This window comes from Phragmites australis, chromosome 11, assembly GCF_958298935.1.
Source record: "Phragmites australis chromosome 11, lpPhrAust1.1, whole genome shotgun sequence".
In the NCBI taxonomy this organism is placed as follows: Eukaryota; Viridiplantae; Streptophyta; class Magnoliopsida; order Poales; family Poaceae; genus Phragmites; species Phragmites australis.
In genome coordinates, this window is record NC_084931.1 from 34,237,280 (window position 1) to 34,249,805 (window position 12,526).

General features: G+C 42.5%; 3 protein-coding genes across 5 annotated transcripts; 2 read left to right on the forward strand and 1 right to left on the reverse strand.

Annotated features, from left to right (window-relative positions):
• Positions 1 to 50: 50 nt before the first annotated feature.
• LOC133885059 (notchless protein homolog) lies at positions 51 to 6,205 on the forward strand. Of its 3 annotated transcripts, none has more exons than XM_062324692.1 (14): positions 81 to 261; positions 391 to 638; positions 914 to 995; positions 1,111 to 1,200; positions 2,023 to 2,148; positions 2,792 to 2,919; positions 3,229 to 3,428; positions 4,272 to 4,335; positions 4,520 to 4,630; positions 4,793 to 4,930; positions 5,326 to 5,468; positions 5,551 to 5,782; positions 5,880 to 5,963; positions 6,041 to 6,205. In XM_062324692.1, the coding sequence occupies exons 2-13, from the start codon at positions 474 to 476 to the stop codon at positions 5,961 to 5,963; spliced, it is 1,563 nt and encodes a 520-aa protein (XP_062180676.1). In that variant the 5' UTR covers positions 81 to 261; positions 391 to 473; the 3' UTR covers positions 6,041 to 6,205. The 3 variants fall into 3 exon arrangements, with proteins under 3 accessions (XP_062180678.1, XP_062180676.1, XP_062180677.1); XM_062324693.1 differs by having other exon boundaries at positions 99 to 261; positions 5,551 to 5,605; positions 5,726 to 5,782; positions 5,880 to 6,205; XM_062324694.1 differs by having other exon boundaries at positions 51 to 261; positions 5,880 to 6,205.
• A 194-nt stretch (positions 6,206 to 6,399) lies between these two features.
• Positions 6,400 to 8,620, forward strand: LOC133885062 (sm-like protein LSM8). Its single transcript, XM_062324696.1, has 5 exons — positions 6,400 to 6,553; positions 6,662 to 6,702; positions 6,771 to 6,845; positions 8,126 to 8,178; positions 8,349 to 8,620. The coding sequence occupies exons 1-5, from the start codon at positions 6,514 to 6,516 to the stop codon at positions 8,437 to 8,439; spliced, it is 300 nt and encodes a 99-aa protein (XP_062180680.1). The 5' UTR covers positions 6,400 to 6,513; the 3' UTR covers positions 8,440 to 8,620.
• A 477-nt stretch (positions 8,621 to 9,097) lies between these two features.
• LOC133884199 (uncharacterized) lies at positions 9,098 to 9,415 on the reverse strand. The gene has a single exon (XM_062323543.1). The coding sequence runs from the start codon at positions 9,413 to 9,415 to the stop codon at positions 9,098 to 9,100; it is 318 nt and encodes a 105-aa protein (XP_062179527.1).
• Between the last annotated feature and the right edge of the window lie 3,111 nt (positions 9,416 to 12,526).

Genomic DNA, 12,526 nt, shown 5'->3' on the forward strand with positions numbered 1-12,526 from the left:
TTCTCTCGTAGGTTTAGGGGTAAAGCTGGAAATCTGCAAAATTTTAGGGGGACACGGCAGGGTTTTCTTTTCCTTTCCTGCGCGGCGCGCTCTCTGTCTCTATTATTCCACCGCCGCCGCCACAATTTTGTTCATCGGCGAGGCGAGGCGAGGCGACGGGGTCACAAGAAGCCAGTCCACCGCCCTCCTCCTCTTCCCGCCCCTCTGCTGGTCGTCGAGGAGATCCATCCGGACTTGCGTCGATTGCTTCTCTTTGTACCGGTAGCCCTTAGCTCAAAATCCTTTTTCTCTGCACTCAGTTACCTGCGGATTTCTTTGCTACGTTGCACCCTGCTAATCCAATCCATCTATCAAATGAGACATCAATTGAGACATTCTATTCTTCTTCAGCGTTGCAAGGTCAATCTACCCAAGGAAGAACGAGTGCAGTTTACTGTCCAAAATTTTTGTTTGGGGATTCAACTGAATTTCAGATGGACAACCAAAATCACCAAGCCCCACCTGGTACCAACGCTAACACCAGCGTCATGTGCCAGCTGATTAGTCCTGAAGGAGAGCATCTCGGCGCAGCCCTCTATCTGCCGCAGAATGTCGGCCCGCCGCAGCTCCAGGAGATTGTCAATCACCTCCTCCACAATGTATGTCATCAACACTTGCTCAATACCGTCTCATTTTTCCTCCTACCTCGCTCCCCCAAACATAGCCATCATATGAATTGGGCAACCTCGTCCAAACGGTATGTAACAGGACCACACGTATGTTGGAGTGGCATGATTTAAAACTGTAACTCCACAACTTCTTGATCAGAGGAACACTGAATATTTTTGGTCCCATAAACTATAAATACAAACCAATGCTATGAGCTAACGTTTGTAAAGCTTTTACAACTTCGTGGTCGGATATTTTACTTCAGGAGGACAAGTTGCCCTATGCCTTTTACATTGGAGATGAAGAGCTCTCTGTTCAGCTTGGCACTTACATGCAGCAAAAGGACGGTGAGATGCGCTCAGCAGTTCGTCTGCACCTTTTGCTTATTCTTTTCGAAAGGAAGCCATATAGGCTGGGGTGGCATCTAAATTTTTGCTTCATCCTTCCCTTTCTTAAATAAAGCCAATGTCGAGGTTACTCTGCACATAGTATATCAACCACAAGCACTTTTCCGGATCAGGCCAGTCAACCGATGCTCTGCCACAATTGCTGGTATGTCTATATGCTATTCTGTTCATTATCCATAATCAATTCTCTTTTATTGAGAAAGAACATAGCTAGTGCTTTGTCCAAGTATCGATTCATGTGTAGCATTGCAAGCTTACAACTGTTCTCTGAGGAAAGCAAATGGATATTACACCATATGATGATTTTGCTTTGAATCAGTAGCCTTGGCTTTGCAAGTCCTGCCTTTTGTTGCTTATTTATTGCCATATGCTGATTTTAACAAATGTTTAAGGGGTTGTGAATTCTGATTTAGGTATTTGCTTAAGATGGCATGTATAATCCAATGGCCAAAGGTGAATTTAAGGAACTAAAGATGGCAGTGGCTTTTATTTCGGCAACAAAATTATAATTGTAAATTGTGTTGTCTTAATGAAGAATGATTTTGTATGGCGACACTTGTTAGACCATATCTCCATACGCTCAACAGTTTATCATCTATCTACTTTTGAATGATGGACCTTGGAACATATAAAGGTATCTTTAAGGGTGGGCTGCTCATGATCGCAATTGTTGCTTTTACTGTTTTAGTAAATGCTTATCATGATAAATTAACCCAATAATATCTGCCTAGAAGCTTTAGTTAATTTGTTTTCTTTTGTTTTGTTTCATTCTATTATCTTCTTCCTTTGGTGCTTTTGCACATAAACCTTTTCTTCTTAATCAATATATCTAACCAGTAGGGGCTTGCCCCTCCTGTTCTCTCTCTCTCAAAAAAGAAAAAAGAAAAAAAGAAAACATCTCTTATATCATCTTACATATGTGTAAACACGGCTGGAATGATATGCACACAATCTTCTCTTTCTGCAGGCCACACAGAAGCTGTACTAGCTGTTTCTTTTAGCCCTGATGGAAAATGTTTGGCTAGTGGTTCAGGTGATACCACTGTTCGGTTTTGGGACTTGAATACACAGACTCCATTGTTCACATGCAAAGGTGAATGCTTAGTATCCTTGCTTGTTGGTAATTTGTATTCATGTTGCTCATACATTAAATGTGGTCTTTACATAGAGTGCCCACAACCAAGTTGGCCAATTTAATCTTCTCACTTGTACAGCAAACCTATAAATTACTTTTGGAACTTAACGGACATGTCTAATTAATATAACGGACATGTAATTGACAAAGTGAGGATTAGTATCCTAGAATACACTGATGGTCTTTTTATACCAGTTTTGCGGGACAAACATGTGAATTTGATGTTTTGGAACTACTAAAGAATGGCAGACCCCATTCATTGTAATTAACACATCACATTAATGTTTTTTCAGCCTACATAGAACGTTCAAACTCATTTCTTGTATGAACGCACTGTGTGAACCATTTTTAAGTCTATACGGCTTTATTGACATTTAAACACATTGAAAGTTTATCTTCTGTACATAGTTTCTGTTATGACATACTTTATGCTTTGTACGTAAAGCCTTGCAGTTTCTATTGTGACACTGTGGTGAGATTTGTGCTTCTCACATGTGCTTTCATTGCCTCCGAGTATAAGTTATGAGACTCTTGGGTAGTTTCAGTTGCGCATATGCACAGTGCATTTTTCTTATTTTGTCAGTAACCCTGCGTATTTCAGGCCACAAAAATTGGGTTCTCTGCATTGCATGGTCACCTGATGGGAAACATCTTGTTAGTGGAAGCAAGTCGGGAGAACTTATATTGTGGGACCCAAAAACTGGGAAGCAGTTGGGCTCCCCACTTACGGTAAGATCATGCATTTTTTATCTGATGACCTCTAGGCCTAATGAACGACGAATTCATAATTTACGCTAGCTTTTCATTTCTTTATTGTTAGGCTCTGCGCCAATTGCTGAGCATGGTTTTTTTACGAACCACTGTTAGAAATAGATGATAATTGAAGAGATACCACAAATTCGTTCCTTTCTTGGTAGCTTAAATTTGTGTATGCAAATTGATAAAAAAGAAACACATTGATGTCGTACTTCATATCTTTCAGATGTTTCTTTTTTCTTGCTGTCCGGTAAGCATTTGTTGTGGCCTGTCACAAAATAGGGACACAGGAAATGGATTACTGCTGTATCTTGGGAGCCAGTTCATTTGCAAGCTCCATGCCGCCGCTTTGTAAGCGCAAGCAAGGATGGTGATGCACGCATTTGGGACACTACCACAAGGAAGTGTGTTATTTCCCTTACAGGTCACACTAATTCAGTGACCTGCGTCAAGTGGGGTGGAGATGGTTTGATTTATACAGGGTAAGACTATTGAATTATTAGTCCTTTTCTTTTTATGGAAGAAAGTTTATGGCTTTGTCCTTTGTATTCCATACCTTTTCACTTATTACCATGAGAAATATCATTGGACTTTTTTAAAAAAAAACTTGATGTTTACTAACAAAAATTTGATGATGCTATCATGGTTCAGTACCTCACTACATTACTGCTAGTGTTATTGTACAGAGTTTGAGTAAAATAAAAAATTGACTTGCTAATATATGATACGTGAAACTCTGCTTTTGTCTTTTCGTCATTCAGAGCAAATTGTCGTTTCATCTTAGATTCATTGCAGATTCTTCCCATGGACTCATTCCCTTTTTCTGTCCATGTTCGAATTTTTAGTGTTTTGTTTTCGAGGATCATGAACAAGAACAATTTGAACAGTTCTCAGCTACAGAAACCAAAGCCCTCTCCTGGTGTGCCAGATAATTTCTTAGATTTGCCGTTGTTGTAATTACTACTGGATGGGGTAACATGGTGAGGTTCTGTCAACCAGGAAAAATGCTTGTTTGCTTACAATTTTTTTCTTGTTCACTTTGTATGCGTACTCATTTTTGTTTACCATCAGTGCTTCTATTGTCACTGCAAATGATACTACTGGATGGGTAACATGTTGAGGTTCTTTCAACCAGGAGGAACGCTTGTTTGCTTACATTTTTCCCCCCTTTTTTTCACTTTGTATGCTTTATCATGTTTGTTGACTATAAGTGCTTCTATTGTTACTGCAAATGATACACAATGAGAAAGTGTATTTGCTGGCTTATGGATTTCTTCACATCAAGTTATATTTACAATTATTAAAACAATGCTTCTGTACTGCAGTTCTGAAGATTGTTTAATCAAAGTATGGGAAACTTCCCAGGGAAAATTGGTCAAGACACTGCAGGTAGTGTATCAGTCCATTTTATATTTGCAAACTTATGCGAATGTTTATGTTCCCATAAGGAAGTTAAACTTCTGTTCAGTAGCGCATTGCCTGCAGTTGACTTAATTGTCTTGTGGAATCTCATCACACTATCAAATCATAGTTTACTTTTCATTTTTAAGGCAATTATTGTCTACCTATTCAGGGTCATGGGCACTGGGTGAATTCGCTTGCCTTGAGCACAGAATATGTTCTCCGCACTGGGGCATATGACCATACTGGCAAGACATATTCAACTACAGAGGAAATGAAAGAAGTATTCTCGATGGCTCTCTGACTTAGTGCTTTCATTTTATTATTTTAATCATTGCACGTCCATACAGTAAATTAGTTTAAGATACAAGAATGGCAGCCTTGTTATGATAAAGATAATCTTTTGAAACGGTTTTTCTTCCACCTGACAATCTCTTATGTTTAGGCAGCTCTTGTGAGATACAAGAAGATGAGGGGTAATGCTCCTGAGAGACTAGTATCTGGTTCTGATGATTTTACGATGTTTCTTTGGGAACCAACCATTAGTAAACAACCCAAAGCTCGCATGACTGGTCATCAGAAGGTATAGTGTCTCATCTCATTAGCTTCAGAAAACATTCTTGTGTTAGTATGTATGTTTTCAGTTATACATGTATTTCTTGACATATGTTTGTCTTAGCGAGGGCAAATTCAAAAATCTTTGGTGTTTATTTTCCTATTAGCTTTACAGTTGACACTTATGACTAACGACCTCCATTAAATTATTGGGGTGATTCCATCCATACTCAGTTGACAGTAGTTTTTAAAACAACTAGGACTTCTTTCCATAAATTACCAGACAACTTGATCAAGTAATATTTCTAAGATTGCATATTCGAGTAATTTTTTTCACGGGAACATATTCGAGTAAATTGTAGTTATTTCTTTGGTTGTAGCCATGGTTAGAACTGACCCCTTCATTTTTATTGCTATTTGCAGCTCGTGAACCATGTTTACTTTTCCCCTGATGGGCAGTGGTTGGCAAGTGCCTCCTTTGACAAATCTGTTAAGCTATGGAATGGTATCACAGGTAAATTTATTGCAGCTTTTAGAGGGCACGTTGCAGATGTCTACCAGATCAGGTGAGTTTGTCTCTTTTCTTCCTTCTGAAAAAAACATTCCCCAGCTTTCGGTCATTCCGTGCTTGACATTATTTGTCTGTAGCTGGTCTGCCGACAGTAGGCTTCTACTTAGTGGAAGCAAGGATTCCACCCTAAAGGTATCTATTGGAAATGCTTCCTACCCATGCTTGCCAGTTAGAATCTTGAGTGGCATCGCTCTTGTTCCTGTGAATGAAAATCTGTTACGCGCTGATGCATCCTATGTTTCTACATTTCAGGTTTGGGATATTCGAACACACAAGTTGAAACAGGACTTACCGGGTCACGCAGATGAGGTAGGTATCTCGTTTCTTTGATCTACTTGAGTTCATGAGCATAATAGTAACAAGAAAGGTTCAGATCATTTAGCGTGATACATGTGAAACTTGTAAGGTCTACGCTGTGGATTGGAGCCCGGACGGTGAAAAAGTCGCATCTGGTGGGAAGGATAGGGCCCTTAAACTGTGGATGAATTGAGTAAGTTGCAGCTCTAGTGAACAATACTGCAACACTGCATGCGGGGTTGCTGACAAATTTTTTTCTTCACCAAGAAGAAATGAGGCTCCCGACAGGCAACAATTTTGGAGTTGGCATTGTGGAATCTTGTACCGTGACGTTGTTTAGTCACATTTGAAACTATTTTAGAAACTTTGTTGCGACTATGTTATACTTGAAGGTGGTATTAACACGAGACAAATTCAGAAGGATTTGTTTGGTTTTGGAACGGCAAGCAAACATCCATGTCGTTCTCACCATATCTTTTCCAGTTTTGCGATTTCTTTTTTTTTTTTAAAGGAGGGCGTTTACTTCGGAGTTGGATCAGTGAATTTTGCAGGCCTCGTTCGCTTTGTCTCCAAGAGTTGGGCTGAAAAGGTCATTATCCTCGGCCCAGCCCAGCCCAGCCCAGAAGGGAATGAGCTGAGCCGCTGAGGAAGAAGAAAAGAGACTAGGTAGCTAGCTAGGGTTTTTCGGCGTCCAAAATCCAACTCCGGCGACAAAGAAAGGAAGAGGTAGGCGGCGGCGGCGGATGGCATCCGGAGGCCCGGCGCTCGAGTCGCTCGTCGACCGTGAGTACCACCAGACACGCACCTCTCTCTTTCTCTTACCCAAGCGACCTACCACGATTTCTTCTTTCCTGACGGGTGCTCTTCTCTTCTTCTTCTTCTCGTTGCCAGAGGTGATCTCCGTCATCACCAACGATGGCCGCAACATCGTGGTAAGCATCCTCCCGCCGCTCACTTGTACCATCTGGTGCTAGTGCTGATGTGCTTCTTCTTTCGGCAGGGAACGTTGAGAGGATTCGATCAGGCCACCAACATTATCCTCGACGAGTCCCATGAGAGGGTCTATTCTACCAAGGTGCCCAATCAATTCTATTCACACACGCACCTCGTTATTTTACGCCGCATATTCAGTTTTCTCCAGAACCCCCGTTATTTGTTATATCAAGGGGTATCTGTGCTGCCAAATTGGGCAACTTTTGTACCACTAGTTGACGAGGCATTCAGCCAATTTTCCTTTCATTATCTGTGACTATGCCTCTACGGTTTGAAGCGCTCTGTTCTGGCATTTCCCCTGAGAATTGGACTCCTTGTCAGGATACCTTGAGAAATATGTCTGGTTCAGTACATTTTCCATTGCAAAAGTTGTCTTTGTTTTGGTTTCGGAATGCTTTCATTGGGCAGAATTCTGCACTGGTTCCCCTTTTGTCCCCTCCTTTGTGATCTCGGATGCTTTCACCATTGCATGGCTTGGGATCAAATTCTAGACACTACTCTTATGCACCCCCACAAACCCACCAAGGCACCTCTAGTTCCCTTTCATGGTACTGTAAACCGATTTATTTCATGATGCTTCAAAATTTGCAAAAAAGAAGTGACATATTTTAGTCACCTTAAAGCTGGACACTGATTTCCTGCAGGAGTTTATAGTGAACCATGTGTCACCCTGCATTGGCATATTAGTTTCAAGGATTGGTTGAACTATTCTGGTGAAATATTATATACTGCCAAGTGTGTTTTAAGTGCTTAAAAATGACACTGCAACCCTCTGATGGCTTCGGAAGTTATGCTGCACTTGTTCAAGTTTCAAGTAATTGCCTTCAACATTTCTGAAGATTTCTTAACATCAAACTATTAGCTAACCTATTATATGTAACCAAATCAACTTTTTGCCGCATTAGATGCCCTTTCCATTTTCCTTTGTTTGCACAGTGACCTACATATAGCGATCTTTTAAGGCATATCCCTGTTTGGAAAAAAATATTTTCCTAGGAACTCTGGAGGATTGCTCTCTTAGAAACGGTTGGTTCAGCACATGTTTCCATGATACAACTTTTGTCTTTAGAAGTCCAAGTTTTAAATGCCTTTCTGTTCAGCAGTGCGTAATCATGGCACTAAGGATCTGTAGGCTGTTGATATCTGATGGTTCTCTCTTAGGTCCTGATAGTGTCCTCAACCAATTATCTAGTATTATTGATTGCGCAAGTGGGTTGAAACCTCAAGCAGTTACCCAATTCTTCTCGTGTACTTGCATATTGCATATGCGTCTCTCATTATTCTCTAGTTTCTGCTACGCATGAGAATTTAGCAGCACATTGGAATTTTTCAGCCTCATGACAAGTGTTATTGTACTTGCAGGAGGGAGTTCAACAGCTTGTTCTTGGTTTGTACATTATCAGGGGTGACAACATGTATGTTATTTCCTCCTTGTCCTTTGAGATTTTGATTGCTCCCTCGTAAGAGTTGTTTAGTACTGCCTGCATTCTTTTGAGATCTGTTTAGTATTCTTCCTAACTGAAGCTGAATCTTTATGAGGTTATCTGGTTGTTGATCTCATGCATTCATGCCTTGTGTGTTGCAGAAGTGTGGTGGGTGAGGTGGATGAAGACCTGGATGCAAGGTTGGACCTGTCAAAGCTAAGAGCGCATCCACTGAAGCCCGTCATTCACTGACCGCCGCGAGATGGAATGTGGTTATTTTCGATAGTGCACTGGACATTTAGTCTCCTGATTGTTGAATTTCAGGATGTGTAGCGTCATGGGTGAGGAGGTGAGTGGACATGAACATGACCATGTAATGCGGTTATCTTGCACATTGCGGATGAGTGATATGTGTTGAGTTGCACGCACCAAATTTGAGGGTGGGGAGGAAAAACAGCAAGCATCAGTGGAGCAAAGCAGGACTGGACTCACTCCGCTCTTGGTTAATAGTGAGTGATTCTTCACTCATAAGGAATTAAGGATGACGATGAATATGTAGATTGTAGGTTTGTAACGAAGCAAGGAATGAATGAGAGTTTGTCAGTCGTGGTCGCGGAGGTAGTAGATGCAGGTGATGAAGACGCCGCCTTGGTAGCACTCGGCGCGGCCGCAGCCGATTCTTCTCGCCCACCATTAGCGCGAAGTGGCGTGGCGCCCGCCGGTGCAGTTGCCCGGCAGCCTGCCATAGATGGGCTCCTCGTCACTCCAACTCCGGACGGCGTCCATGGCGGTGGCCTTCCACCCGTCCTTGCTCTCTCGCCGCAGTTGCTGCCCGAGTGCTTGAGCACGCAGTCCCTGCGAATCGCGTTGGACCACCGCCGCGCATGACGCGCCAGCTTGTTGTTCCACTTCATCGGCGGCACGCCGTAGCGTAGCGCGCCTTCACCATGTTGTGCCCGTTGACGAACTTGCGGGGCATGCGTTTGTACGACCCCGTGCCGTTGGTGAAGGACACAAGCCCCTCCGTCGTCTTCTCCTCATCCTGCTCCTTCTCCTCCTCCTTGTCGTCGTCATTGTCGCTGCTGCGGACGGATGGTGCAGGCGCTAACTGTGATGATGAGGGGGAGCTGACGGCGTCGTCCTTTTCGTTGAGGAGCGTGCTGAGGGGGTCGACGGGGACGTGGGAGACCAGGAGGAGGAGCAGTATCGGCACAAGGAGTTGCGCCATGGCAGTTGGTCTGGTTGGCTCGACCGGCGATCGAACGCCCTCATCTCTTGCCAACGTGAGAGTTGGGAAGGAGGGGGGTCCGGTGCCCGGTCGACTGCCCGCCCGGTGATGGTGTGACGGTTGCGGCGCGAGGGTGGCCGGCGGGTAGTGGTGAGGCCGGGCGGTGTCGTTTGCCATTCTTGGCTCTGCTCTGTCCGGAGCAGCAGGAGGAGACACAAAGCAGGACCACCGCCCTTATTCCATGCATAATTTGCTGCTGCTTCCATTGATTCTGCTGTTCATCGCCCTCCTTGTCTCGGTTTCAGATACCGCCCAGCAGCATTGTGCAATCCCGCGCGAGCTATATATAATGGCAGCAGACAGAGCTACATGTATATGTTGTCGCTGCAGCGGAGAGGCGTTTAGAAATTCGGATTCGGCAATACATCATATAGCATAGCTTAAGCAGATATTAAACTAATCATTGCAGGCAGGCAAACAACTGGAGCAGGCTATGATTAGTTCACGTGAAACTAACCAGGCCAAATATAGTACTAGATACCACTGTAAAGCTAGCAGAGAGATTGAAGGTTTCTTTTAATTGTTTGCGGCAGATGAACAGGCAGGAAGAGGCTGCACAATCAGTTGGGCTGTAACGGCCGGCCCCTTACAGGTCAGAATCTGCTAGCTGTTTCTGTATCTGTATGCAATCATTCATTCGTTCTTCCATGGAATGAAAGAATGAATGTTCGGCTGGCTGCTCCACCTAAACGAGGTTAGGAAGCTCACTGGGCCCTGTTCGACCTGTTCGCTAGCAAGCAAGCTAGCTAGTTCATCTAGACTGGCCGTTGTCAGTTGGGAAGGTACGGTATGAATCGATCCATCGATCGATCAATCATACAGTACATTGCTCGATCGACTAAGAAGTAGCTAACACCTGGCAGGGATTCATCAAGCAGCTAGACTGTCTGGTGCATGCATGTGCGCTGTAGCTAGCTGCATCCTCAGCTCAACGGTTGTCTGTCTCGCCGTTAACGACCTTGCCCAGACAGACAGGCAGCATACATACATACATACATACATACACACATATATATATACATACACATATACATACATATATATATATACTACTCCCTCTGATTGTAAATGTAGGTCGTTTTAGCCTCTTCAATTATTTTTTAAATATAAGTTATTCTCAAACTTCTATGCGTTTTTTTCTCTCTTTTATTCCTTTTTTACCCTTATTTAATAAATGGTACCACTCTCACACATGAATGAGTTATCTTTTCTAATACAAAATAAATAAAAGATAATAAGCTCATTTAATCTACTTTCTTAATTTATATACACAAGTTTAAAACGATCTATATTTACCAATCGGAGGAGGGAGTACTTTACACCTCGGCTCAGCCTAGCCGCGCCCACCCAGCCACGTTGTACTCGTGTCAGCGCGCCACTCCCAGCCGTCCAGCCCACACACTACACGTATCCATGTGTGGCAGCGTGCCAATCACCTAGCCGAGGGCATGCATGGAGTCCCTCGTGCTCGGCGCGCATGCATACGATTTCTCTTTGCATGTATGCATGCGAGTTGATCCATTATTCGTGGTTGTGAGTTGATCCTTGATCAGTGGTTGCATGCCTGCACGTATGCATGCCTTTTTTTTTTTTTGCATGCATGATGGCCTAGACTGGTTGGATGTCGGCCACGTGCTACAATCGACGGGTGAAGTTGGTCGATTGGCGAAATTACTGAACATACACGAGAATTACTGATCAATCTAGCCTAGATTGGTTGGATGTCGGCCACGTGCTACAATCGACGGGTGAAATTGGTTGATTGGCGAAATTACTGAATATACACAAGAATTACTGATCAATTTAGGACTACTGAAACTACTAGACTAACAAACACCTAAAGACTACTTAATAACTTAGAGCTACTGAAACTACTGGACACTCGACTACTAACTAACCTAGAAGTATTAAAACTACTGGATACCTAACTAATGACTAACCTAGAACTAGTGTAACTACTGAAACTACTAGACACTTGAGGACTATAAACTAACTTAGAACTACTGAATACCTAAATACTAACAAATACAGAACTATTGGATACCTGACTACCGACTAATATAGAATTATTAAAACTATTGAATACGTAACTACTGACTAACCTAGAACTACTAAAACTACTGAACACCTGACTATTGACTAAACCAAGAACTACTGAACAGTTTTTCATAACTGACTAACCGGAAACTACTAAACTACTGAAACATGGGTACTGACTAATCTAAAACTACTGAACACTCGACTACTGACTAACCTCACTTTGTGAAAAAAAGTCATTAGTGACGGGTTTCATACCCGTCACTCTTATCGCGTCACTAATGATAGGTCATTAGTGACGAGTGATGACTCGTCACTAATGAGGTTATTAGTGATAGGTCATAACCGTGACCCGTCATTATTGACTGAACATTAGTGACGGGTTCTAATCTTGACCCGCCACTAATGACCGATGAATATTTTTCGTATTTTTTTGACACAAAAAGTCAAAAAAAAAAAATTCACCGAACCATCCCAATGCAGTCCCATCTCATATGCCTCGCAAACTATACATTTTTCACATTATTTTCAAGTTTGTGTTTCATAGGAATCGAACCCGCGACCTCCTACTCACACGGGTAGCCACCTTACCACCTCTGCTAAGTTGTGATAGAAACCGGATATTTTATCTTTTTTAACCTTCTTTGCCGAAGGTCATAGTTATAACACGTCACTAATAACTAATTTTACTAAATTTTATCAAGGATTATAATTTGATAGGTGACCTGAAGTGTACTCAATAAAATGGACATAACTTTTGCATACGAACTCCGATTTCGACGTTTTTTTACTCTACGGACATTTATAACAAAAGTTACATCCGTTTCTCCCCACTTGTCGGGTTCAACAATTTTTTAGGCCAAAACAGCTTGAAAGATTGTTGCCCCTGGAAGTTTTTGCACTATTTTTGGAACACGTATTTGTGTACATAGCCGTCACCCCTTACATCAAACTTGAGCAGAAATATACTATGGTTACTATTCTAGTGCTATTGAGGTGAGAAAATAAGAGAAA

Excerpts from the sequence above, each read along its gene's own strand:
- LOC133885062 (XM_062324696.1), top strand. The coding sequence starts at position 6,514 with ATGGCATCCGGAGGCCCGGCGCTCGAGTCGCTCGTCGACC. Across the intron at positions 6,703-6,770 it reads ACGATGGCCGCAACATCGTG|GGAACGTTGAGAGGATTCGA; the intron begins GTAAGCATCCTC and ends TTCTTTCGGCAG. Across the intron at positions 6,846-8,125 it reads AGAGGGTCTATTCTACCAAG|GAGGGAGTTCAACAGCTTGT; the intron begins GTGCCCAATCAA and ends TTGTACTTGCAG.
- LOC133884199 (XM_062323543.1), bottom strand. The coding sequence starts at position 9,415 with ATGGCGCAACTCCTTGTGCCGATACTGCTCCTCCTCCTGGTCTCCCAC.
- LOC133885059 (XM_062324694.1), top strand. The coding sequence starts at position 474 with ATGGACAACCAAAATCACCAAGCCCCACCTGGTACCAACGCTAACACC. Across the intron at positions 2,149-2,791 it reads TCCATTGTTCACATGCAAAG|GCCACAAAAATTGGGTTCTC; the intron begins GTGAATGCTTAG and ends TGCGTATTTCAG. Across the intron at positions 4,336-4,519 it reads AATTGGTCAAGACACTGCAG|GGTCATGGGCACTGGGTGAA; the intron begins GTAGTGTATCAG and ends CTACCTATTCAG.